The sequence below is a fragment of the Fusarium phalaenopsidis genome, assembly GCF_050370095.1.
Source record: "Fusarium phalaenopsidis strain FUZ10S chromosome Unknown contig_32302, whole genome shotgun sequence".
NCBI classification, from domain to species: domain Eukaryota; kingdom Fungi; phylum Ascomycota; class Sordariomycetes; order Hypocreales; family Nectriaceae; genus Fusarium; species Fusarium phalaenopsidis.
Genome location: NW_028145405.1, coordinates 776,964 through 801,505, shown reverse-complemented (window position 1 = coordinate 801,505; position 24,542 = coordinate 776,964). Strand labels below are relative to the sequence as shown.

The 24,542-nt window shown below is 53.3% G+C and overlaps 6 protein-coding genes and 1 non-coding gene across 7 annotated transcripts; 4 read left to right on the top strand and 3 right to left on the bottom strand.

Moving 5' to 3' along the window:
- Nucleotides 1-109: 109 nt before the first annotated feature.
- Nucleotides 110-1,761, bottom strand: LRP88_07632 (DUF2293 domain-containing protein; the record flags this gene model as incomplete). The annotated part of the gene is made up of 5 exons (XM_083244152.1): nucleotides 110-183; nucleotides 234-996; nucleotides 1,047-1,310; nucleotides 1,381-1,500; nucleotides 1,555-1,761. 5 exons carry the CDS (start codon nucleotides 1,759-1,761, stop codon nucleotides 110-112), a joined length of 1,428 nt encoding a protein of 475 aa, XP_083098646.1.
- A 3,821-nt stretch (nucleotides 1,762-5,582) lies between these two features.
- LRP88_07631 (bZIP transcription factor) lies at nucleotides 5,583-7,357 on the top strand (the record flags this gene model as incomplete). Its single annotated transcript, XM_083244151.1, has 2 exons — nucleotides 5,583-6,492; nucleotides 6,543-7,357. The coding sequence occupies 2 exons, from the start codon at nucleotides 5,583-5,585 to the stop codon at nucleotides 7,355-7,357; spliced, it is 1,725 nt and encodes a 574-aa protein (XP_083098645.1).
- A 721-nt stretch (nucleotides 7,358-8,078) lies between these two features.
- On the top strand, nucleotides 8,079-10,019 carry LRP88_07630 (heterokaryon incompatibility protein-domain-containing protein; the record flags this gene model as incomplete). Its single annotated transcript, XM_083244150.1, has 3 exons — nucleotides 8,079-8,663; nucleotides 8,711-9,731; nucleotides 9,964-10,019. The coding sequence occupies 3 exons, from the start codon at nucleotides 8,079-8,081 to the stop codon at nucleotides 10,017-10,019; spliced, it is 1,662 nt and encodes a 553-aa protein (XP_083098644.1).
- Nucleotides 10,020-10,370: 351 nt separating this feature from the next.
- On the bottom strand, nucleotides 10,371-12,159 carry LRP88_07629 (histidine phosphatase superfamily; the record flags this gene model as incomplete). The annotated part of the gene is made up of 2 exons (XM_083244149.1): nucleotides 10,371-11,584; nucleotides 11,655-12,159. 2 exons carry the CDS (start codon nucleotides 12,157-12,159, stop codon nucleotides 10,371-10,373), a joined length of 1,719 nt encoding a protein of 572 aa, XP_083098643.1.
- A 1,601-nt stretch (nucleotides 12,160-13,760) lies between these two features.
- Nucleotides 13,761-13,832, top strand: LRP88_07628. The gene has a single exon. It is a non-coding gene; the product is annotated as a tRNA-Gln (tRNA).
- A 2,969-nt stretch (nucleotides 13,833-16,801) lies between these two features.
- On the top strand, nucleotides 16,802-21,487 carry LRP88_07627 (JmjC and ePHD domain-containing protein; the record flags this gene model as incomplete). Its single annotated transcript, XM_083244148.1, has 5 exons — nucleotides 16,802-17,177; nucleotides 17,227-19,306; nucleotides 19,384-20,358; nucleotides 20,406-20,910; nucleotides 20,966-21,487. The coding sequence occupies 5 exons, from the start codon at nucleotides 16,802-16,804 to the stop codon at nucleotides 21,485-21,487; spliced, it is 4,458 nt and encodes a 1,485-aa protein (XP_083098642.1).
- Nucleotides 21,488-22,062: 575 nt separating this feature from the next.
- Nucleotides 22,063-23,688, bottom strand: LRP88_07626 (uncharacterized protein; the record flags this gene model as incomplete). The annotated part of the gene is made up of 1 exon (XM_083244147.1): nucleotides 22,063-23,688. One exon carries the CDS (start codon nucleotides 23,686-23,688, stop codon nucleotides 22,063-22,065), a length of 1,626 nt encoding a protein of 541 aa, XP_083098641.1.
- Between the last annotated feature and the right edge of the window lie 854 nt (nucleotides 23,689-24,542).

The window sequence follows — 24,542 nt, the reverse complement described above, 5'->3', positions numbered from 1 at the left end:
GGATGGATGTTGTATCCTGGAACCAAAAGGGAGCTCATCCCTGAATGCTTGGGGTCTGGGCGGCACTGTACGTATAAAAGAAGGCTTCATGGCTTCGGGAGATGCTGGCTCAATGGATGGCACCAGCATATCTTGCAAGCGGCTGGTAATCCTCGACACCGGTCGACGTGTGACAGGTGACGACTCATTGAAGGGAGACTTTACCTTGCGTGCAACCGGAGAAAAGGACTCACGTCCAGGGTTCATGAACTGGTTACTCGGAGGATGGTGTGGTTTCCCAACATACCCATTCTCGTTTGGCGCAGGCCCGGCCCTTTCTGGAACAATCCTAAGCTGGGAAGCGGGCGGGAACTCATCATCTCTGAGCGCAAGAGCTCCTGTGGGTGGCGGAGCATATGTATATGGGAGGCTTCGTGCCACGGGAGATTGGGGAGCTGGGGCCGGTTCTCCGCGGGAGCGTTCAAGGGCTTCTTGCCAGGCTTGATATCTCTTGAAACCGCGTTGGCCTTTTCTCTCTGCCGAAGTCTTTCGCTTGGCTTTCTTAACCTTGGCCTTCTGTTTGGCTGGAGTAAGGGGGCCGGGGCCTTTGGCGCCCGGGTTGAGTCTGGGAGATTGGCGACGACCAGGACCATCTTGGCCAGAGATGTTGCTTGTGAGTCTGTTTGTCAGAGTAGATCGAGGCTGAGGCATGACCTCTTCGACCGAATCATCAGTCTCCTCGCCGGACTCCTCCTCCGAGTCGGATATGACGACGACTTCCCGCAAGATCTCATCCAGCTGGTCCCGGCCACTCTCCTCATCGCCTCGCCACTTGACGAGTGTATCCAAACACAAGGCCTCAACGACCTTGCGAGCGTTCTGCCATGTAGTCTCTCTGAGTAAAGTGTCATACCTGGTATGGGTATGGCGGATATGGGCGAGCACTGCAAGTTGAACCCGTCGGGCAAGGGTGATGTCTGCTGAGAGTCCTACTTTTTCGGTCTTGGACGATGTGCCCTACCATCATAAACATTCGTACCTAGACATGTTAGGGAGGGAGTACAAACCCGTCTGAAAGCATGTTCGATAATCATCTGGCGGTCGGTGTTGGGGATCCTTGGGAATAGATCTCGCAAAGCGGCATCTACCTGCGCATCATACTCTTCCTGGGATTCTGGGATAGGCTCGGGCGAGCCACCAGTTGGTGGGAGCGTGCGGTTCAGGATGTGTCCTAAGCTGGCTCGGGCTTCCTCGACAATCGTTTCTCTGATATGATGACCGATCCGATGGACCTGATGTGATAGGGTGTTGGTGGTATTGTCTTTTGCGTTCTTCAGCACGACTAGGTTAGTGAAAGCGGTCGGGGGAGGCGGCGGAATATCGCTATCGCATATCGCATACCGAAACTATAAAGATCATGGCATCTTTATCGCGGGACAGCTCTTTGCATGCTGTAGTTAGTTCGGGATTGCCGGCAGGGACAAATTCGAAACCAGGAGGGGGGGTGCTTTTGGTGGTGATCTAGAGGTGGTGAGTGCTGTGATAGATAACCTCGGCGCGATAGTCGCATTGTACCTGAAACTCGAGCTTCTTCTTCTTCTTGTCTTTGTTCTCCACAAACTCGAAGTACGAGTGATGCTTTGTCTTTGGTATGGCTGGCTTGGCAACAAAGCCTTGTGGTACAGGCGCCGTAGGATCATACTGAGATCTCTGGGCTCGGCGATGCCTCTCCTTCGGGCCTCCTGCCACGGCGGCGGGCAGGCCGCGCTTTTCTCTCCCCATATTGCACAACTATGGTTAGCTTACCATCCACATGGTGGTCAGGCACCAAAAGTTCAGATGAGGTGCAAAGCAGGACACGGGACGGCTGTCAAAAGAACGTGAAGTAGCAACTCAGAAGGCTCTTCCGAGGCCGAGCAGTAACGTGTGTGTTTGCAAGGCGTGTTCCTCTGGGAAACTCCTCGAGCAAGGTCGATGATGCCCTTGTATGGAAACCGGAAACAAAAAAGAAAGCCAAGATTGCAAACGGACTAAGTGAAACGGCCGAGGCTGTTTCGATTTCTTCTCACAAGTCGCAAAACGAGGCACAAACACTCTAGATCGCGACAGGGCAAGCACAAACCAGAAGCGCGACCTGGAGACACTGAGACCGGGCGAGATGGAGGGCAAAGTCGGGCGCGTGTGCAGTTGGGCGCGCACAGCTCGAGGGCGTAAGGCTCCGATGAGGTTCTGCAGACGAGATGCAGGCGGATGGGTCCCTTGGATGGATGGCCTCACATCAGGCTGAACCAAATCAGGCTGTAGCAGGTCAATCACGTGCCTCGAGGTCAAAGCAGAGTTTTGATCACATGAACTAGCACGTGGCATTAGTCATGTGACTGTTGAATCTCCAACCTCCAAGCACTGCCCCTGGTCTGCCTCGGCTGGGAACGAGAGGTGATATTTCTAGAACATCCAGCCTGGCCGCAATGCTTCTTTTACGCCAGGGTCCCCTTGCCACAGCAGAGCCCCTTTCAAAAGATTGGTCGTTGTTTAAATGATTCGCAATATCGGCGTGGCTGGCGGCTTCTCCAGGTGTTCAGGGAACAGCTTTGGTAATGAGCGTGTCAGAACCAATCACTCGATCCGCATCAATCCATTTCAAATACAATCCTTGCAGAAACAATTCAAAGCCTTCATCTGAGTTTGACGGCTCGTCAGCGGCAGAATTTCAAGCTGAACAAAGCCTCGAGATCGCCAGGCGCAGGCTTATGGGATTCCACAGTGAATTTCGGCATATCAAACTTCGGCATGTGGGCGAACAAAGGAGGCTAGAGTCAGCTTTAGTACTCGGAGCGCATTGTCAACCATCAAAACTTTGAGCAGGATATGGGTTTCAGATTTCACGGTGCTCACGGCCAATCGATCGATCAATGTCTGAAACTCCCACAACGGAAGGGGGTCCCGATGCTGACTTGTTTGAAGATCGAAAGATGGATTGAAGCAGGGAGGCTGCCGTTGGTGGAAGACTGCAGACTTTGTTTCGTGAAACAGGACAGGTCTGGATCAATGCAAACCGGCATGTGGGAGAGACGGGAGTCGCTCCAGACCGTCGTCAATCGTCTCGGGTCAGTGACACTTCATCGTCAGGGGTGGTGGGGAAGATATTCAGGGCGGCAGTTGAAAGGGCGGATTGTGCTCCAGTCCGTTTTCTATTTTTGTCGGCAAGGGGGCGCAATACGGGTAGATGTGCACATCACAACACATGTTATGCCACCGTCTGAAGTGTGTTTTGCGAGTGGCAAAAAGAAGCCCCGGCGACGGCATTTGAGACGCCGATGGGATGGGAAGTGATCGGTGTTTAACACGCAAAAGCGGGCCCGACGGCGTTTCATTAATGCCGGTGGTGCTTTGATGCTGTGAGCGATGCTGAGAGTGGCGTTCCTTCGGGTCGCGATTCCAGCGATTCGCTCTTTGTCACTGAACGAGAGCGAGCTTGTTGGTGAGCCACTGCGCTGCACAGCCCCGAGGCGACGTTTGTGCCACTGTGTCTGATCACACAGATCAGTAGCAGGGCACAGTGCAGTAGCAAGGGCAGTGACAGATTAGTGAGCATTGAAAGGAGAAGCAGTGGGATGGACAGTGCACGTGCTGGTGAGAGTCGGTGGACGGTGGTGATAGGTAATGAGGGCGGTGGCAGTGCAGTCGATAATATCATGACGGCCAGAGGTCGTCCCCGCAATGGAGAAGGAGAGGCGAGACCATGTCTATTTCATTTGGAATTAAGATGAGCAAAGCCAAAAGAAATGATGTTGATCCCTTGATCATTTGGAGCTTGTCAATCTGAAGGGAAGGCCACGGACAAGGCGAGATGGGCAGGTTGTCGATGTGGGTTTCAGAACGACCAGGAGACGTGCTACGTAGCATGATACTACGGTATTGACGCCAAAAAGCTTCCAAGCTTCTCCTTCACACGGCGAGAGCGAGGAAAGCGAGAGCGAGGTCAATGGTATGCGGCATGGAGTCCGTTTAGGCTAAGCGTTCGAGGTGAGCAGGTCCTTTTGCTGGCGCCTGATAATTCCATTGCCTTTTCCTCAAGCAGGAAAATGCGCGGACTCTGTACAGCCACGCTCGGGATGCACGGATGACAAGTATCGCTACCCGCTCGCTTGCCATGACCTGGCTGGATTGGGGAAGAGGATTGCGTATCAGTACCGATCTGTCAAGCCAATGAGGACCGGAGGGTCGGCGTCCTGCATCGCCGTTTGTTTACTCTCAGCATCAGCAGTGCAGTGTCGTTACAGCAGACGCCGACCAGCATTCCAGTGACCAAGAGATAGCAGATGCCGCGTTGCCGTCTGAGCAACCGCTGGCTGACGAGGACGTGATGCATTTCCCATCACATTGTGTCTATGACAGTGATTGGACGCAGAAATTCCCGTGCGTGTTTCCGCCTGCACCAAACAAGCGGGAATGATGCTATCAAGACGTTGTGGCATCGCTTCGAGGCATGAGGTCGCAATCTCAAACGCAGGCAACGGAATAATCAACCTGAGGCTTGACCTCTTTGAGCTCAGGCCACGACGAATATTCGTCAGCTCGTAGATGCAAGAGGTTGGCGGTGGTCTTCAGCTGGTAGCGCCCACAATGAAAAAGCCCAGCGGAGCGGCCCTTGATGTCTGGCTGGCAGCGAGAAAGCGAGCGCCATGCTGCCATCACTGCCTTTCTGGCGTCGAATCTGGCCCGAAAGGGCAGTCGAGCGTCGTCATCCTCAGGCCGCAGTCTCTCCAGGGGGGGTTCCCCTCTCGCATCCCTCGGGACACGATGAGACCTGGAACGGGCTCTGGTGGTCAAGATCCAGGGAGAGGTGGGGGGGCCAGAGCGACTCTGGCACTTGGTGAGAGAGGCGCTGGGAGGCTCGGCCGCCGAAGGAGTCGGCCTCTTGGCTGGTTTTGGTTGGTTCGATGCGGCGCTGCCTCAGACGTCGCCCGCGCCGCTCACCCAGTCGCTCACATCCTCGCCCACATCCTCGCCCTTGGCTTGCACCACCCAGGAAAAGAGCTGACGCGTCCTCTCGCTCCACTAGTCGGCTCCCCGGCTGCTGATCCTTGTCAGCCCGGACAACGGCCCTGGCAGCCCCGGCAGGGGTGGAAGCGCAGAGACAGACGGCGGCTCTCCTGCAAACCTTCAGGGGATTTAGAGCATTACATCCTTGGAATTAGGGGCTTTGAGTTTGTTTACAGTGGATTTCGTTAGTGGGTTTACAGTGGCTCCTTGTGGCTCTCCTGGCGTGCCGGGGGTGAGTGATGTCCCGGCGGTACGTACCGCCACCAAGGCACCCATCCCATTGATAGAACACCCTTCCCCCAGTTCCCGATTTCTGCCTGGTTCCATCTTTCCACTTCTCAACTTTTGCAACAAACTTGTCACCAAATCATCTACATCAATCAACTCATCGAACATATCGGACATCATCGAGTCACATCTAGCGTGTCATCACTCACTTCTTACATAAACAGGCGGCGACTTCATTCTCTCTCCAACCGTCGCTTTCGCTTCCTGCGTCTTCCGCTCTAGTCCGGTATCCGCCTCTCTGATAACACCCGACTTCACAAAACGTCATCATGTCGGCTTCGGCCCCGAACAACGTCGATATCGACGCCCTCCTCGACCTCACAGAGTACGAGAACGTCTCGAATTACCAGTCTCCTTCGGCCTCAGTCTCGCCCTCAGCGACCTCGAAGCCTACCTTCACAAGCCCTGTCACCGCGGCCGTGTCAGTGCCCGCAGCTGCCACAACCACACAGACCTTGAGCGGTCCCAGTCACAACTATGATCTGTACCGACAACAGACTGGCTTTGTGCCCGGTGCGCTCGCAAACACCATGGCGGTGAACCAGACCAACAACACTGGTTACCAGGATTTTGCCAGCCTCGACTATCTTTCCACCTTCAGCCCCGAGAACGACATGTTTGACTTCAACACGTCTCCTTCTCAAGGAACTCTGGGCGCTTCGGATATCGATATGGAATTTGAGTCCCCTGCCGATTCGCAGCAGTTCTTCACCATCAACCCCAGCAACATCGAGCAGGATGCCAGCCTGCCATCGCCGCCTGTTCTGCCTACCCAGACCAACAATGTCGGCCGCCTCTGGCCCGGCGCCCACTCTCAGGCTGCCCTCGCCAAGGCCCAAGCTGAACAGCGTCACCAGCAGCGGCTGATCCAGCAGCAGCAGCAGGCTCAGCGACAGAGCCCCCAGGCCAAGTCCCGTGGAAAGGCTCCTCAGCCTACCGACCCCATCGTTGAGCAGAAAATCACACAGCTTCTCAACTCGATGCGGGCCAAGCCCTCTATGCCTGATGGTCAGGGCCAGAGCCCCATGACCAACCTCCCCCGCGCCAAGAAGGATGAGGATGAGATGGATGAGGATGAGCGACTCCTGGCCAGTGAGGAGGGCAAGAAGCTCAGCAGCAAGGAGCGTCGTCAACTTCGCAACAAGGTTTCCGCTCGTGCTTTCCGTTCCCGTAGAAAGGGTAAGTCAATATTATCCCATCACCTTGATACATGCACTAACTGTCACTAGAATACATCTCTCAGCTCGAGAGTGAAATCGCCAACAAGGTCAACGAGAATGGTGATCTCCGATCCCAGAACCGGGCCCTCGTTGAGGAGAACAAGCGTCTCACCGACCTGACCCGCATGCTTCTGTCCTCATCTTCCTTCTCCAACTTCCTGGACACGCTCAGCAACAACCCTGCCGCCTCTGCTGCCCCGACCCCTCAGCTCAAGGTCGAGCCTCAGCAGGAGCAGCGTCAGATGCCCAAGGACATCAACCCTTACAACGCCCAGCAGTCCCAGCAGCAGCAGATTGGCATGGCCATGATCCCTGAGCAGAACATGGACTTCTCCATGCTCACCCTGGACAACACCTACAACTTCCAGCCCCAGGTCTTTGTCGTCGACACCCCTGAGGTGCCCACTCTCGATGCCGCTGTCCTGTCCGGAAAGACCTCCAACTTTGTTGAGCCTGCCTTTGATTCCGAGGATGAGAAGGTCGACATGCCCATCATCGAGCGACCTGTCGAGAAGCCTCAGGTGTCTGAGCCTGTCGAGGCTGTCCCCGTCGACGCTGAGTTTGAGTCTGATCCCGATTTCGCCCTGTTCCACAACGAGCCTGCCACCACTACTGAGCAGCCCAAGGAGCTCGACACCGAGGGTCTGTCCAACGTTGACATCTTTGGTGGCATCGAATCGGAGAAGGTTCTCTCGCGACTGGAGCTTGTTGATGCCAGCGAGGAAGAGACCACAGCTGCTCTGGCCATGCTTCGGGTGGAACGCATCTGCGCCAGCACCGAGGCAGTTGTGTCAAGGTTAGAGCTTCTCACCCTTGACATGTAAATGTAGTTGGAATAGGATTGGAAGGGCAGGAACAGAACAGGACAGACAAAACTAGCGATTTCATTTTCCTTTGTCACATACGGAAACCATAGCGGATTGGGAACGGACACCACGGCGTTTTGGCAGATGGACGGATCACCCATAGGCGGTGCCCCCTACATAATTTGATTGATACTGGCGGGATGATGAGTGATGACCCGAGGATTTAGTTGTGTACAGTTAGATAGATAGGCCTACCGCCGCTCGATATCAGAATCAAGACTTGAAGTCTATCTTTGTTTTCCTGAACGTGATGAGATCCGTTGCCGTTTGCACTATATCGCCCAGGGGGTGTAATATTGGTAGTGCTGACTAGGGACAAAGTCCCGCCTGCGGAGAATGGAGGGATGTCTCGCAGCGGCAATTCCGTTGGTGTCGCAATATTTTCTGTCGTTCCACATACGAGCAGGCTGACTGTGCTGCTGTCATGGTCTTGAGGGATAGAGCACTCTCGCTATGTCGAATCGCAACTCTGAGAAGAGTTCGTGTCAAGACGTGCCCAGCCAGAGCAGCTCACACTGACTCGAGCGATCGACAAGGACGGCGTCAATGGGACCGAGGAATGAATCGGCCCTTTCATAGTCGCCACGGCCGGTCTTTGCACCATCAGAAACAGCCGTCTCGGCTCTGCCAAGCATCTCACAAGGCTCGCTACTCTTCCGTCTCGGTGTCACCGTTATCCATGGATCATGTCCTCGTGCCGGGGGATGCGCCGACCGCGGAGCCCTACCGGTACGAGCACTTCCCGGATAGCTACTCGATCCGTATCTTGACGCTCGAGCCCGGCGTAGGCGATGAGCCGCTGGTCGGGTCTCTCACGTTCGAGAATTTGGATTTTGGTCCGGAGTATGAGGCCATCTCGTATGTTTGGGGTACTGAGGGCCGGTGCTCGGAGATCCTCATTGATGGGAGGGTGCTACCTTTGACGCGGAGCATTGAGGGCGCACTGCGCCGCATGAGACATGCCTCGTCCCGTCGTCGTCTCTGGGCAGACCAGATTTGTATCAACCAGGACGACATTGCGGAGCGGAGTCAGCAGGTTAGTCTCATGAATGCCATATACAAGGGAGCCCAGCATGTCTTGGTGTGGCTGGGGCCGGACGACAACCGTGCTGCCCAGGCGGCCGTCACCATGGTTCACTATCTACACGGCGTGTTTACGAATGATGAGATGCATGACGAGTTTCGTCTTGCGCACTCGGAGGAGCTGCTGAAGCAGGACAAGAGTCCCTGGGTGCCGCTGGCTCAGATGACGAGGCTACAATGGGTGAGTATCAGAAGCTTGAGAGATGAGAACGCCACTGATGAGTCCAGTTCAATCGGATATGGATTGTCCAAGAGATTGGCACTACAGCGCCGGCCACGCTCTACTGGGGAGACGTCGAGATTGACTGGGAAATCCTGTCTCTTGTCACGGGCGTCTTGGGTGAGAGCTACCATCATCTGAGGTCGAGGTTTTACATTCTCACCCCCAACATTCGGTATCTGTACCAAAGGTTTGTTGAGCCGGATGAAGACAACGACATCAACCAAGACCGTGCCTCTTTTATATATGAGCTACATCGCGCGAGACATCTCCTCGCCAAAGATCCTCGGGACCATGTGTATGCCTTTCTGGGCCACTTCTCTCTTCACACTGGCAGCAAGGCCCTCTCGGAACTGGAACCAGATTACAGCAAGTCGATTGAAGACGTCTACTACGACGTTGCCACCAGAGAACTCTCGGGCTGCGAATCACTTCTCTTATTGTCAGCCTGCCATGATGTGCCGTCCACGTATAGGAGGAGGCCCATGACACGGGGCGATCTACCAACGTGGGTTCCGGACTGGCGCATCGTTCCGCTTCACCTCATCGGAACCCCCGGCACACCTCACAGAGCTTCAGGGGACCTAACGCCGAGACTGCATATCGATGATGAGAGGAAATCCTTACATATCCGTGGCATACGTGTAGATCGAATTCGCCGACCGACGTGGACTTTCTGGGCCAACGCCTTCCAGTTCCGTCGTGAACCAGTACCTCAACTACCCATTGAAGCTCTTTGGGGCAGCATCTGCGGTCGTGGAAGCAAGCGCTTTAGTCTGCAGAAGAAGTACTTTAACGGTGAACCGGCCTTCTTCGCCCTTATACAAACGCTGACAAACGCCTGCGTCGGCGCGGACCGCTCCCGTCCCTACGAGGATATCCCCAAGGAGGAGTGGCTCGCCAACGGGGCGGCGTACCTAGTTCGCGCACTGGGGGACACGGACGGCGTGGACCAGGAGATTCAGCGGCTGGCGCTCTCTGGGGATGGATTCAAATGGAGCCACCAGGCGACGCTGGTAACCCGGTATCGTAAGTTTGCGGTAACCGCGGGGGGGTTGTTTGTCCTGGGACCGGATATCATGCAGAACGGGGACGTTGTGGTTGTGCTGTATGGGGGAAAGGCACCGTTTTTGCTAAGGAGGAGGGCAGATGGGAAAACGTGGATGCTTGTGGGTGAGTGTTATGTGCATGGGTTGATGAACGGGGAGGCTTTGGAGGGCGATACGCCCCAGGAGGAGTTTGTAATTTTGTGATGGTTTAGGGATCATGAAGGATGGCAAGGTCAGGATGGATATACCCCGTGGGATAGCTACATAGTTAGCAGTTCGGATATTGGATACATGTATAATCATAGTTATATAAAAGAAACTCCCTTCTTGAGCATTCCGATCCTCTCCCTTCAGAATAGATTTCAAAGTGATATAGAATCATGTCGTGTGTCATTTGTGTCAGTTGGGTATATACGTCCATATTCCATCCATCCAAACGAGCGTATCTAACAAAATGCCAATCCAACGCCGGTTCAACTTCCGATACAAATATTCATAGTTCGGAAAGACTGTAAAGAAGCAAAGGGTATAACCAGTCCATATAACCATTCTCCATTCCTCCCTGTTCCTCATCCCTGTTCATTCCTCATCCATATCATGCCTCATGTGTCACTTTCACTTAGACGGCCTCATGCTCCTTCACTGGCGTCGCTCCCATGACGCTGATACCGTCTTCATCATCACTAAGCGAACGTCGAGGATCCGGTCCCAAGTCCTTGTTGACGATGCCAGATGTCTGGGGAGGCAGATTTCCGCCTCGAAGCTCCCAACTTCCAACACGTTCATGGTGAACTCCCGTCTTTGTCACCACGACATCAGGATCACCCTCCTTCCTCTCAGATCCCTTGAAACCACCAACAGCAGCCTCAGTCTGCGGCTCTTCTGCAGGAGGGGGATTGTTGCGACTGAGACGAACTCCTCCCAAGAAGTAAAGACCCGCAAATACAATGGCGACAACAACGAGCATGATGATCGCGCCGATAATCCCACCAATTGCCGGACCAATTGTAGAGGTGCTCAAGTCCAGGTTTTCCACTGCATTCAAGAGACACCAGGGAGCAGGCGTGGGACTGCAGATGTCACACCAGTCGTTGGCTGTCCTGCCGAGATTCTGCATAGTTTCCAAGAACTCGGTATACAGCACCCCGTCAGGACTTGGGCTAAAGAGTCCTTGGTTCGCAAAGTCCTCATCCGCATTTGCTGAGGCACGATAAGACAATCTCACACGCAGAGTATCGGCAGACGGCTGTTGGTTAGGAGAGTCGGGGTCCTCGCCAAAGAGCTCAAACACTAAGGCAGCACCCGGCTCGGGAAGTGATGAAAAGGGCTCCTTAAAGATCTCATCACCCGTGACGAGCCCCGCGAGGGAGACGAAGCTCATGATGGGCTCGAGGGATCCAAACATGAGGCTGAGCTTGTTGTACTCGCCCTTCCAATTGATGTTGTTCTGGAACAGCTGCGTCACCCTGTTGGCCAGCGTGCGGCCGGCGATGGAGTAGAGGATGCCCAGGGGATCGTTGTCGCCCTGGCGCTCTTTGTAGCTGTTTTGAGCGCGCAGCAGGGTTGTGGCGTATGAGTTGAGGAAGCCGAGCGTCACGTTTGCGTTGCTCATGCCCCTGTGGACGGTCTCGTTGTGGCGATACATGTAGTCGACATACTCCCAGAGTTCAAAGGCGTTCCAGAAGTTAGCGTAGCCAATGTCGATTGTCCCAACGAAAGGCTCAGTTGAAAAGAGGTTCTGGTAAAAGGGAAGGGTTGACTGGTAGAGATTGTTGAGCTGCTCGTCTGAGGTCAAGTTGGTGTTGATCTCTGTATTCCAGGCAGAGCATCGCGCTGTCCCGTCGAGTCTGGAATGTGTTAGCAGGGGCCTGTTTGATGTGGTTGGGAGCGTACGCAGTAGAACTAGGGTCCATGTAGCTGGCAGTCCTGATGTTGGGATATTGGTATCCATTGAGTGGGTATTCGGTGTTGTTATCACCCAGGTCCAAGTTGAGACCCAAATCTTCACCTCCAGCGGTCGCATCGTAAGCATTGGGCGACGGAGGATAAAAGCCCTGCATGAAAGCCATGGCCCCAGCAGACACCCATTCATCCGTCTGGGAAAGAATGTCGACATCGTCATTGTCAATCACATCAATGTTGAGCTTCTGGATGTATGCAGTCTGGATATCGTCAAAGTCAGAGTCGTTGACGCTGTTTCTGAGATAGCGAGCTCGAAAGGCCGTCCCCTGCCGCCACATCTGCTGGGCTCCCTCGGGAGTCAGGATGGTGCGCATGTCGCTGATGATGGGCGTCCTCTCGCCATGGTTGACGAATGCGACGGCCGCCCAGACCTTGTCGCCGCTGCTCTGGGCGGCTACGCTGTTGATGAACGGCGAGACCGCAAAGAAGCGCTTGAGCTGAACCATTGTGAAGAGGATTGGGGGCTTATGGCCTCATCTGACACCGTCGAGGTGAGGGGTGAGATGCAAGGGAAAAGAGAGATAAGCTCAGAGGGAAAGGATGCGAGAGGGATTCATGGCTGGGTTATACAAAGCTGCAAGCTCCGGGCGATCGTCATCCATTAACGGCATTTCCGCCAAGATCAGGCTCTAACAGAGCGCAGGTCTCTGTACATGACCACAGAGCCTACCGGCTACGGCGCATCTTCTCATCGAGACATGGCGTTGCGACTTGTCCAACAAGGCTGGGCAATGATGTGCTCGTGAGCGGGGTGGCTTTTGCACACGGGAGTCGATAGCGCGAATGGCATGATGGAGGATGGGCTGCCACCTTCTTTCGCCGGGAAGGGCGAAGCCAGCATCCGAGGCCACCCAATCATGGGGAGTCGACTCGAGATGGTTGCACACGATGTGCTGCACGAGCGGGGGAAGGGTGGCTGGAAAGCTGAACAAGGATGGATGGAAGCTAAGGTAGCGTGGGCTTGTTGAATGCCTTCAGCCCTTCACAGATCTGGGAGCTTTCTTGTGTGGTTTGATGGCGGTGAGTTTTGGGGTGGGAGCTTTCACCCCGAGAGGGTTCGAGGCTTTCCGCTGAAGCCAAAAGCAGCTTGGGTTAAAGGAAGGGTGTTCTGTCGTGGGTGACTCGTGAGTCAGTATGAGGAGTTCTACTGCTTGCTTGCTTGCTTATCCTGCAGATCCAACCTCACGGAGGATTACTCTCAAGTTCCGCTGCAATGTTGCGTCGCAACTGCAGACGTCGGGTCGGTAATCATTCGGCCTGGGCGAGGTTGACAGATGCGGGGCTTCAGATAGACAGTAACACCATGGATCAATTGCTGGTTGTGCCAAGATGCTTTCGCAGAGACCTAAGGCTTACCTCCTTCCAGGTTACGGGCACTAGTTTTTAATGTAGAAACATATACTTCGTTCCATGACGTCGTTGGCAGAGCTTTGGTGGCAGGGATATTCATGTCAGTGACATGCCATCTCTTCAACACGGTGAGAGTTGTAATTGGGGATGGGTATGTGAAATGCGAACGCGGATACGCCCATGGCTTGGCAGCCGACAGTTGCTAGTGATTAACGGTCACGAGATCCAGCCATTTGAATTGAGTTAGGTAGAATGTGCAAGGCAGGCATTTGCATCCTCAAATCAAGGCGCAATCGACCCCTGTCGCAGTGTAAAGACCATGCCCTGTTCCTGAACAACCATTCCTTTCCTAACCTGTAAGAATAGTTAACAAAGACGGTAGGCACTGACTGGAAGCAATCATTCCCCCAAATAGCCTATCGAGGCATGAATATGGCTGTGAAGACACTCTTTGTTTGGCTATCCACTGAACTGTTAGGACCTTGACCTGATCTCAACCAAGACGGATACTCCCGGCCCCAAACCGTTAATCTGAGGGTCCTTCGATTGATATCACATCCCACTACCAATTAGCAAGTATCCTATGACAAAACGGTGGAGCAGAACTGGGCCATCTAGCATATATCCCGCAATATCGAACGCTGCCCACCACTCACCACGATCGCCCATGGCAAGCGGACAACCGCTTGTGAACAACGGTTCCATGGTCTAACGGTTATGACTGCGGATTCTGATTCCGCCAGCGAGGGTTCGACTCCCTCTGGAACCTTTTTGACATCGCTTTGATGCGAACATCATTTTTGTTGTGCTGGTGAGGGTGAGCTTGAGATGCGCTGCCCCACTTCAAACCCTGTAAACAAGATCCTACATTTGAACCACCTTGATTCGGGTTGTTGTCTTGTTCATTTTGTTTGGTAGGAATGGAGACAAGGGGAATGTGCACATTGACCGCACAAGACAGATCTCTTGTCCTCTTCGAATGCTCCCATTGTATTGTGAGGTCCCGGGGCAATCAAGCTTATTCGCCTACCCCTGGACTGGCCACTTACATCCTACCAAGTTCGAGGCATGGACCTAGGCATGGGACTTGATGTGATTTTGAGGTCATACAATGTATTGTGTCAGTTTGTTTGCGTCATGCTGATTATAAGAACGGAGGGAAATATCCTCAACCCTGAGCCAAACAAGATGACAATCGGAGACGACAGGCCTTTACAATACTGACATTTACTGCAAGTGATGGCAATACAGGTGGGTCCCAAGCCGGCCATAATAGGTATAACCGTTTCCCAATATATTGGTGTTCAAGCTGTGTCCCATAGACGTTCGCCTTGTGTCGACATAGGGTTGCCAATACATCCCCCTGTTCTCACTATGAACAATCGTTGGCATTGATGATTCTGTGTATGTTCAAAACCAACGCAGAATCGACAGAGACTCATTTAAGTAGGAATATAGGCTTCTCGTATAAGTAACACCACCGAGTGCTCTACTAGCCATCTTCATTGACATGCTTACACTGACATATTTACACCGCGCAGCATCATTTTCAACATTCCGCAACTGACCTTGCCAGGGCATACGTACTTGCGCATCGAACTTGTCAGTCATGTCTTTCACATGGAGCAACCAAGAAGGCTCAAACAATATGAGCCGAGAATTCCCTGCCTGGATGCAGCCGTCAAGTGAGCCGGACTGGTCGAGCCGCAACAACCCTTGAGACACATCTCGTTCTGGAACCCCAACTCAAAGCCCTCTGAGACCGGATAGCCCCCATCCCCCAGAGCTAACACTTAGACCATTGGTATTGGGCGCTGCTGAGAGCCCGTCGCCTAACGTGTCGAGTGCCGCTGAGAGCCTGCTACTACTGGCCTTGGACGCTGTAGGAAGTCTGGCACAACAGGGACCAACTGCTACTAAAAGCCTGACGGAAGAATCAGGAATCGAGTCTGAAGGCTCCGTAGAGGAAGTCTCCAGACATGCTAAAGGTCAGATAAAATGGACAGCAATCAATGATCAAGATATCCACATGGCGGAAGCATCAGCAGTCGATGAAGACACGGTAGAGGCACTGGCAGACGATGGTGAAGATGAGATGGATGAAGAAGCATTCAGCGATGAAGACATGGCAGAAGCACCAGCAAATGATGGCGGAGGCCCGCTGGAAGAGGAGGTAAATGATGAAGACCTGGTAGAAGGAGTAGCGAGTGAGGATGAAAGCCCCGGGCAAGGGAAAAGAAGGTGCAAGGATTGTTCCGTGCCTGTTCAGGACAGAAGCTACCGCTGCTTTGACTGTAAAAGGAAAGGTAAAGTGATGCGGGACAAACAAAGGCGCGATCGCCGTAAGCAAGAGGGAACGTGCTACCACTGTGGGAGACCAAAATCAAGCGAGGAAGTCTCACGCTGCGAGCGTTGTATGGCCAGGGGGAGAGCCACATACTATAAGGCGAAGAAGGAAAACAAATGTACCAAATGCAGAACAAGAGATACGCAACATGGGAAGTCGCGTTGCGCGATATGCCTAGTTCGCAACAGAACTATCGCCAACGCGAGCCGTGATAGGGCTAGGAGCCAGGGAAAATGTGGAATATGTAAGAGGAACGAGGCTCTGGATGGAGTGGCGACCTGCGCGGAATGTAGGATATCTAAAAACGAGATAAGTCTCAGATTTTATTACAAGACGAAGCAGAGAAGCGAACGCCTGAGACGCCAGTAAAATAGGTAGCCTCGTTGTTTCGAGGGTCGTATATAGTACCTATAGTTCTATAGATCTTGAGTATCGATCAAACTAGTCCGTCTCTTTTTCTAATATGGAGCCGTGCAGGACAGATATACTTGTGAGTCTGGATATTGAGAACTCAGATGTAGTGGATAATGACGGGTAGGGAATCAGCCTGGATAGAGTGAACCTGGAGCAAGGACCATCAAGATGAGGCTATCATGGGGTCAATGTGGGACAGGACAAGGCCGGGATGGTCGGTAGTGCACGATTGCCCCCGGCTTTTTGGTGTTGGGTTGGGTTTGAGGTTGGGGAAATCTTATCAATCTCATCAAGGTGCGTCAGATGAAGATCTTTCGAGATTGGATTCCGCATGTGTCATGATCTTAGCCTGGGGGTGAATAGGTCAGAAAACGTAGCGTTTGATTAAAGAATTGAACAATTAATTGATGAATGTCTCGAAATTTCATCCCGTGTTTGTGAATATTGTCTTGTTCCCATGGACGCGAAAAAGGAGCTTCTCCCTGATGGAAACCTCCGAAATCGAATGATGCAGGAGCGACGCTATGCCCCTGCCCTGTCCACCTACAGCAGATTGCTGATGCGGTAGACTGGCTCTAGCGGCTCCCTCTGGGTACTTCTCTGCCCTGTTTCTTCCGGCGGCAGACTGGGGCGAATTAGCGCTGCGAGTTTGCAAGTACCCACCAACCGAGAATAAGCGTGATAGGTACCTGCACACTAACGTTTACTCTGCATCACCTGCCCTTCTGACCACCAACTTTACTCAACTGTACTTGGCCGACTACACCAAACCCAGTGTTCAAACTCACACGCCCTCTTTCATCTCTCGCTTCCAACAAACACTTCAACTCTAACTCGCTCGACAAACACGATATCTCCGCCCTTTTTCGAGCGCTCAAACCCTCAGTATTGCGCCGCACACCGCAGCGATAAGCGACACGGATCCCACAATTCCTTCCTCAATGGCACCGTCGCCGATTGCGACGTGATCGCCCACCATGTCGGAGTCGACGTCCAAGTCGACCGACGCCAGCATTGCCGTCGCCACGCATCCCTCCCAAGACGCTGTCGCTGCGCCGACCGAGACCAAGGCTCACGATACAAAGCCCGCCAAGTCTGACCAGAGCTTCCTTCATTCGCCGCCCGATAGCAACAACACGGCCAAGTCGGACGCATCTGACTCGGAATTGAGCGACCTTGAGGACGAACCCATTTTGAGCGATGCGCCGCAGCCTGCGCCCGCCAGCGACAACGGCGACACCCATAATGATGCCTGCGACGATATTGGGGAGGTGCTTCCGGACCACTGGTCTGGAACTGTTCCTGTCTTTAAGCCGACCATGCACCAATTCAAAGATTTCAAGCGCTTCGTAGGTCTGAACAAAGCCTTTGTCGTTCTGTACTAACCCCCTCAAGATGGAAGCTGTCGACAGCTATGGTATGAAGTCTGGCATTATCAAGATCATCCCTCCGGAAGAATGGAAGGACTCGCTCCCGAAGCTCGACGAATTGGTAAAACAAGTCAAAGTGCGAGAGCCGATTAAGCAGGATATCATGGGCTCCAACGGAACATATCGTCAGGTTAATATTGTTCACGGCCGGTCGTACAACCTTCCTCAATGGCGCCAACTTTGCGATCAGAGTGAACACCAGCCTCCAGCCAGACGTGGCGAACGACGTGCCAACGCCGAAAAGCCAAAGCCACGAACCCGAGCAGCAGCAGCAGCGGCAGCGGCATCCAACACTGCGGATTCTGCGGCTCCCAAGAAGCGAGGGCGAGGACGACCAGCCAAGCGCGGAGCTAGAGGCAGACGTGTGAAGGAGGAACCAGAGGGCGACGATGACCGCCCCATGACCCCCGTTTCTCCTAAGCAGGACCCTGCAGAAACTCAAGAACCACCAATCCAATCCATCGAGAAGGACCCGGGCATCGAGGATGATGAAGACTATGAGCCTACAGTTGGTCGCATGGGTTCCCGACAAGCAAAGGCCAAGACCCAAACAGTTTCGGCGCGGCGCAAGTACAGTCGCCGAGAGGGATCCGCCATGATTGACGAAGCTGCATTCAAGGACTGGGATTACAAGATGGATATTTCAGAATACACCCCTGAGCGCTGTGAGGAGCTGGAGAGAGTATACTGGAAGACGCTTACCTACGCTCCACCTCTCTACGGCGCTGATCTGATGGGCACCCTTTTTGACGAATCGACCGAGATGTGGAACCTCAACAAGCTGCCTAACCTCTTGGACGTTCTCGGAACCAAGGTTCCAGGAGTCAACACGGCGTACCTCTACCTGGGCATGTGGAAGGCGACCTTTGCTTGGCATCTGGAGGATGTTGATCTGTACAGCATCAACTACCTCCACTTTGGTGCTCCCAAACAGTGGTACAGCATTTCCCAAGCGGACGCCCGTCGTTTCGAGGCTGCGATGAAGAATATCTGGCCCGCAGACGCCAAGGCCTGCGATCAGTTCCTGAGACACAAGGGCTTCCTTATCTCGCCACAACATCTAAAGTCGCATTACAACATCACAGTCAACAAATGTGTTTCATATCCGGGCGAGTTCGTGGTCACATACCCGTACGGATACCATTCTGGATACAACTTGGGTTACAACTGCGCCGAGGCCGTCAACTTCGCGTTGGATTCCTGGCTTGATATCGGCAAGATTGCCAAGAAGTGCGAGTGCGCCCAGGCGCAGGACAGCGTCTGGGTTAATGTCTACGAGATCGAGCGAAAACTGCGTGGAGAAGAGACAGAATATGAGGAAACAGAAGATGAAGAGGACGAAGAGGATGACGACGACGAGAGGTCTGGCCTGCCGACCCCACCATCAGGTTCTGGTGTCAAGTTCAAGGAGACTGGCCGGAAGCGAAAGCGTGGACCTGGCGAGAAAGGAGGCAAGGTCAAGAAGATCAGGCTTCGTCTCAGGACGAAAGCTGAGCCTCCTTGTTGCCTCTGTCCCAACGAAGTCCCGACAGCCGAGCTGTTGCCCACTGATGATGGCCGGAAGGCTCATCGGACATGTGCCCTCTATCTCCCTGAGACGTACATCGATACCGTCGACGGGCAGGAGATCGTTGCCAATGTGGCAGGCATTCACAAGGATCGCCTTGATCTCAAGTGCCTCTACTGTCGATCCAGGCGCGGCGCATGCTTCCAATGCTCGCAAAAGAAGTGCGCCAGAGCCTATCATCCGACATGCGCAGCTGCGGCAGGTGTCTTTATCGAAGAGCAAGATGTTCCTGTTTTTGGGGAAGACGGCACCGAATACAAGGAGCAAGCATTTGGATTCAGCTGTCGATTCCATCGCACAAAGCGAGACAAGAAGTTGGATGGAGATGCACTGGAAGTCGATTCACGCATCCAGGCAGCAGCAGCTAAACTTCGAAAAGGAGATACTTGCCAGCTGCAATATTTCAAAGGGGAAATTTTCGCTGGTGTTGTTGTGGAAACCCGCCTCGATGAGCAGACGCTGCTTCTTGATATTCTACCAAACGGGTACGTCACCACTATTTTGTTTATCACTAAATCCTCGAAAAACAACACAAAACACAGAAAAGGCTGACTCTTCATAGCGATCGCCTCGAGGTTGAATGGAAGTGGCTATTGCTGCCAGACCCTGCTGATTACCGTTTGCCAAAGGCATCAGCAAAGGCCATCCCGATGCCTACCTCGCAGAAGGACAAGGAGAAGCTGAAGACCAAGCGTCTCAGCGACAACAAGCCCCAGAAGGATGATCCGTTCGTCGAGGGCTACACTTGGGCCGATTTCCAGGTGCATCCGGCCAGCAACAAGTTCCAGGTCAAGATCGACTTCTCCAAGCCTGATCAACTCTGGCACTATCTGGGCAAGACGTCGACCGAAGCCAAAGCCCAGTACACTGAGGATCCTGCCAAACCCCGTCACAATCCGAAGGGCAACTACTTGGATACGCTTCCCAAGGACCCTAAGCCGGTCAAGCTCCCGAAGGTGGTCCCGGCCAATGTGCCGCGATACACATACGCACCAGCAACTTCATTCGGCGGTCCATACCCTGCTGTCAGACCTGCTGCTCCTCCAGTTTCCGCCCGGCCAGAGAAGCCATACGTCTACAAGCCGCGAAAGCCTGTCGAGGCCAACTTTGCTGCCGCTGCAGGTACCTTCACCACCCAACGATTCACCCCAACTGCTCCAGCGCCCGTTCCTCCCCAGCAACCTCCTACCGTGTATCATCACTACTCGTACACACAGCCACAAGGGCGCCAGGCCCCAGCTCCATATTCTGCTCAGAGGTTTGATGTCAAGACTCCTCAGAGTTTCGCAAATGGTGGACACTCATCTGGCCCATCTCAGCCCCCAGCGCAGCCTCAACACCACCAGTGGCAGCATTCTGCTGCCCCCAGACCGGCACCCCCAGCTCGAGCGCCTGCGCCTGCGCCTGCACCCGCACCTGCACCCGTGACACAGCAGCAAGCTAATTATGGATACCCGCGTCCCCAACCCAAGCCATCGTGGCAGGTTCATACGTCAATCTACCACAAGTACCCATTCTTCCAGGTCAACCACAACAGGTATGTCTCACGGTTTGTATGGACGGCCCCAGCTAACGTTCACGAAGGGACTCTACCAAGTACAAGACACCCTACGCAGCATGGGGAGGCTTCACCAACGGATACGAAGGCAACCTGAGAGCTCACATCATGGCCAACAAGGACACCTTCCTTCATCACAACCCTCCCTATGGTCAGCAGCCGGCAGCTCCAGTTAGAAACCCGGCTCCACCGCAAGCATCTCCCAGCGCTGCTAGCGGTCAGAACCCCTTTTCAAAGCCACCAATGTCCAAGCCTGTAGCCGCTACCCCCCCGATCCTGGGGATCCTACCTCGTCCTGCTATCAAGGCCCAGTATCTGCCGGGTGCGCAGGCGCGTCCTCAAGTGGTTCAGCCTGCTCCAGCAGTCCAGCCTCCACAAGCGATCCAGCCTTCACAAGCAGTCCGACCTCCACAAGCCGTCCAGCACCCGCAATCGGTTCAGCCTCAGTCCACCGTTCAGCCTGCACAGGCTGCCCACTCGCCTAACCAGAGTAGCAAACCAAAGATGGCACCTCCAGCCAAGCCGTATAAGGTAAGTACCTGGAACTATCGAGAGTAGTCACGGGTCGGCTGAGCCGCCAATCCAGATACCTCCCAAGGAGTCGCCAGTGCCGCTGCCGGCGAACTTCCTGGCGGCCATGAATTCGACTCAGAGTGCTCCCGCTACTGGAGCAACCCAGAAGTCACCAAAGGGTTCGGTCATGAACAAGCAAACCCCAGTTCCGATCCCCCAGCTGCCTGGAATTCCCCCGATGGCATCTCAACAGCAGCCCGGTGTACATTGGCAAGCAATTTTGGATCAATCCTCTCGTGGACTAACAAGGACCGCCACTGGGGCCTCTACGCGCCAACCTGCGGGATCAGTTCACCTTTCAAGTTCGACAAGCCCAACATCTGCACCAACACACAAGCAAGTGCCCGCACATCCAGTACGGCCTGCTGAACGTACTTTGCCGGAGCCAGTCCAGAAGGAATCGAACGTACTCTCCAAGACTGGTACCTATGAGCCTCAAGGGTTTCCAGACGTTCCAGGATGTGAATCTATGGAGTTTGTCGAACGTCTCATGAGCAACCTCCGCAAGGTCTCGCAGCGCGGTACCAAGAATTAGGTGGAATACAACAGGTTTTTTCGGTCAAGGTTCCTCCTCAGGACCTGTACAATACCCCCGACTTGCATCATTTTGACTTTAGGAGACGTGGCGTTCAAGGGCATCAGGGAAATTTGTTTTCAGGTCACGCATACTCGAAAGGAAGATGCGTGAAAATTACGGACGGAAACGAAATGCAACGAAGCGCATGATCAGGCTTTGGGAAGCCTGGCACACGGGCATGAAAGGACGGCTTCTGTGTAGAATTATTGCTTGGCGTACTGTATGGCTATAGTGTTCCATGAAATGGCAATAAAGCCGAAAAGCAAGCTGTGGACTGTAATGATGTGAAGACGTGATGAGGCTCGAAGCTTGCATCTGAGTATTTTTGGTGACTTTCTCATGCCATGAGCATGACTATGGATTAAGGCCATGGTAAACCCTCCTTCACCGAGCTCCTGGGATATCTGACGCTGTATATATAAAACACGAATAGTGAAATAATCCGCCATGGAGTATTTCGCTGGGTATCGTAAACGCTCAAGCTCGCTCTTCGGGCAGTGGCAGCACTCAAATGCTAAATCGAGTTGGTTCCCTCACACGAATTGGACAACATGCCGAGCTGTCTGCGATTTCATCACTTCCAAGTTCTCATCAAGGCAACCGTTGCCCGGATGTTTCCTCTTGATATGCCCTCCTTTGAGCTTTGGCTTGATTTCGCCGTCATCAAACTCCGAGATGATCTCGTCTTCCCCTACTTGGAAGAGCTCATCCTTGACTACTTGTACAGGCTCATGTTGGATGTTGTCGACCTCGCTCCAGAATAGCACCCTTTCGAGCGTAGGGTAGTACTCGACGCCACGCTTCAGATCCTCGCGGTGAGGACTGGGTGATTGGCCCATCATCATGGCAGAGAGATGCTGTCGCCTTGAACGGCGAGACTTATATTCTTTGGTGTCCATTCTTGATGCGCGTGCCTGGAAGTCTTGGAAGTCGCAAAGATTGACGCCATCTTTGAACAACCTCTCGTCATCGAAGAAGGCCCATGCTCGTTGTCGATACATGCGGATATATGCCTGAACAAGGGCTTCGGGTCCTTGAGCAAAGTGGAAGCGGAATCTGAGCTCGGCCCATAAACCATCGTCTGGAATGACTGGGTTGTAATATCGGTCGATGGTCGGATGGGAACTACTTCTCGGAGCCATCATGGGGGTTTGTATCGTCATCTCGTCGTAGAGATGGTCGAAAAAAGCCTTGCACTCTTTTATGTCCAGTCTTAGAAGTTCGTCGATGAAGTTGATTCCAGAAGCAGCGAGACAGTTGATGAGGATGCAGATGGCGCTCGAGTCTGGACTTGTCATATATAACTCCGGGTCGAACTGGACATTGTCGGGAAATATGAGGCCCTCGAACGTCGACCAAGCTTCATGACGCTCATCGAATAGAGCGGCTAGCGTCTTGAAGCCGCCGTCCGCAAACCTAGCGGCGAGAGCCCCGATCAAAGTACGAAAGTACTCGTGGACGCATTGGGTGGCGTCAATGTCCCTGATAGTAGGATGGTAGCTCGCCCCCCACTGAGGCATCAACCACCAGCTCTGTTCCTCAGGAAAACGAGTCTGGGACCAGTATCTAGGTCTTACCAGCTTCGCCAGGCAGTTAAGTTGGTAGTGAAAAAAAGCCTGGAATAGCCGGTCGCGTTCCATACTTGAGAGAGAATTGAGGTGGACGCGATCTTGGGACTTGACCTCGGTGGTTCGGTGCTCGTCGTAGGAGAGATGGCACCAGTGAGGTAGCTTTAGGTAGGCATAGACGAGGTCTGGACTCACGGCCTTCGAGAGATAATCTTCCATGTACTGCTCGGTCAAGCGCACAAACTGGTACACCTTGTCGAGCTCTTTTGGGAGATACTCCTCCAGGGGGTCCGGCAACTCAAGGGCGAGCCATTCCTCGAGATGTACGTTGATAGCGTTAGGCATGTAAACGAACTTGCTGCGTCTTGGAAAGTTGACGATTGCCATAACGTCTTGAGTCCTGCTCTTCAGGTTCTCGGAGAATACACGCTCGAGGTAGTCCCTCCGGGCGGAGTAGCTGGGGAGGAAAGTGGCCTTGTGAACGGTGGTTGGATCGACGGTCTGGGATAGCCGTGCCATTTCATATTCGAGCTCGTAGTGAAGTCTGGAGCCGGGTTGGGGAGTATAGTATTCCGCGGATGTTGACTTCATGTTGGTTTTCTTCGTCAGAGGTTATTCAGGAGATGATGGTATCTGGTTCGAGGTGATAGACGTGTTGAAGTCGAAAGAGAAGAGTGCTCTAAGGTAAGGAAAATGAGGAATGAAATTGTTTAAGTTTGTATATAGAAAAGGAAGAGAAGTGTTGTCAGCTTAGCATGTCTAGCAAGCGAAAGAGAGGAAGAGAAAGTGTCGAGGGCGGAGAGGATCTCCTTGGCCGTATGGAACAAGATTCCAAATTTTAAGATTCGAATCAAAGTCAACTTAGAAAAGTCGGCCTAAAGCGAGGTGTGAAGTGTCATGGCATAAAAGTCGATCCAAGAAGGATCAAAGTCACATCGAGATGTGCATCAAGCTGTCCCTATGAAGTGAGCAAGAGAAATACCACCCCTGACAAAGGATATGAAATGTCTTGTCCGTGCTATAGTGAAAGACAAACAACAATGAAAATAATGAGCAGAGCTGCCAGAAGTGAAAGTGAATAAAATTTGCCAACCGTATGTTTTGAGTTGACCTTTATTCAAGCTTCTTTGTCTGGCCGGTGGTTTGTCACCTCTTTTCACCTGAATTCGGCCTTGTTTCCAGCTGCCCATCACCGTCAATCTCCCACAGCTCTTCTAGCCTTGTGATTCGCAGAAAATACCCTGGGCTTGTCACTGGCAAAGCGGGCCGTGAGAAGCTATTCCCACCCGCATGTATGTTTGCCTCACCCACCCCCCAATGGGAACAATGAATCAAACAGAAACAGAAGCATAGACAATTTTGTCCACTGCAATATCTCCATCAACGACGTTTGCGAAATCCTCACGTGAGGCGCAATATTTTTTTCGAACAGCTGCAGGCACCCT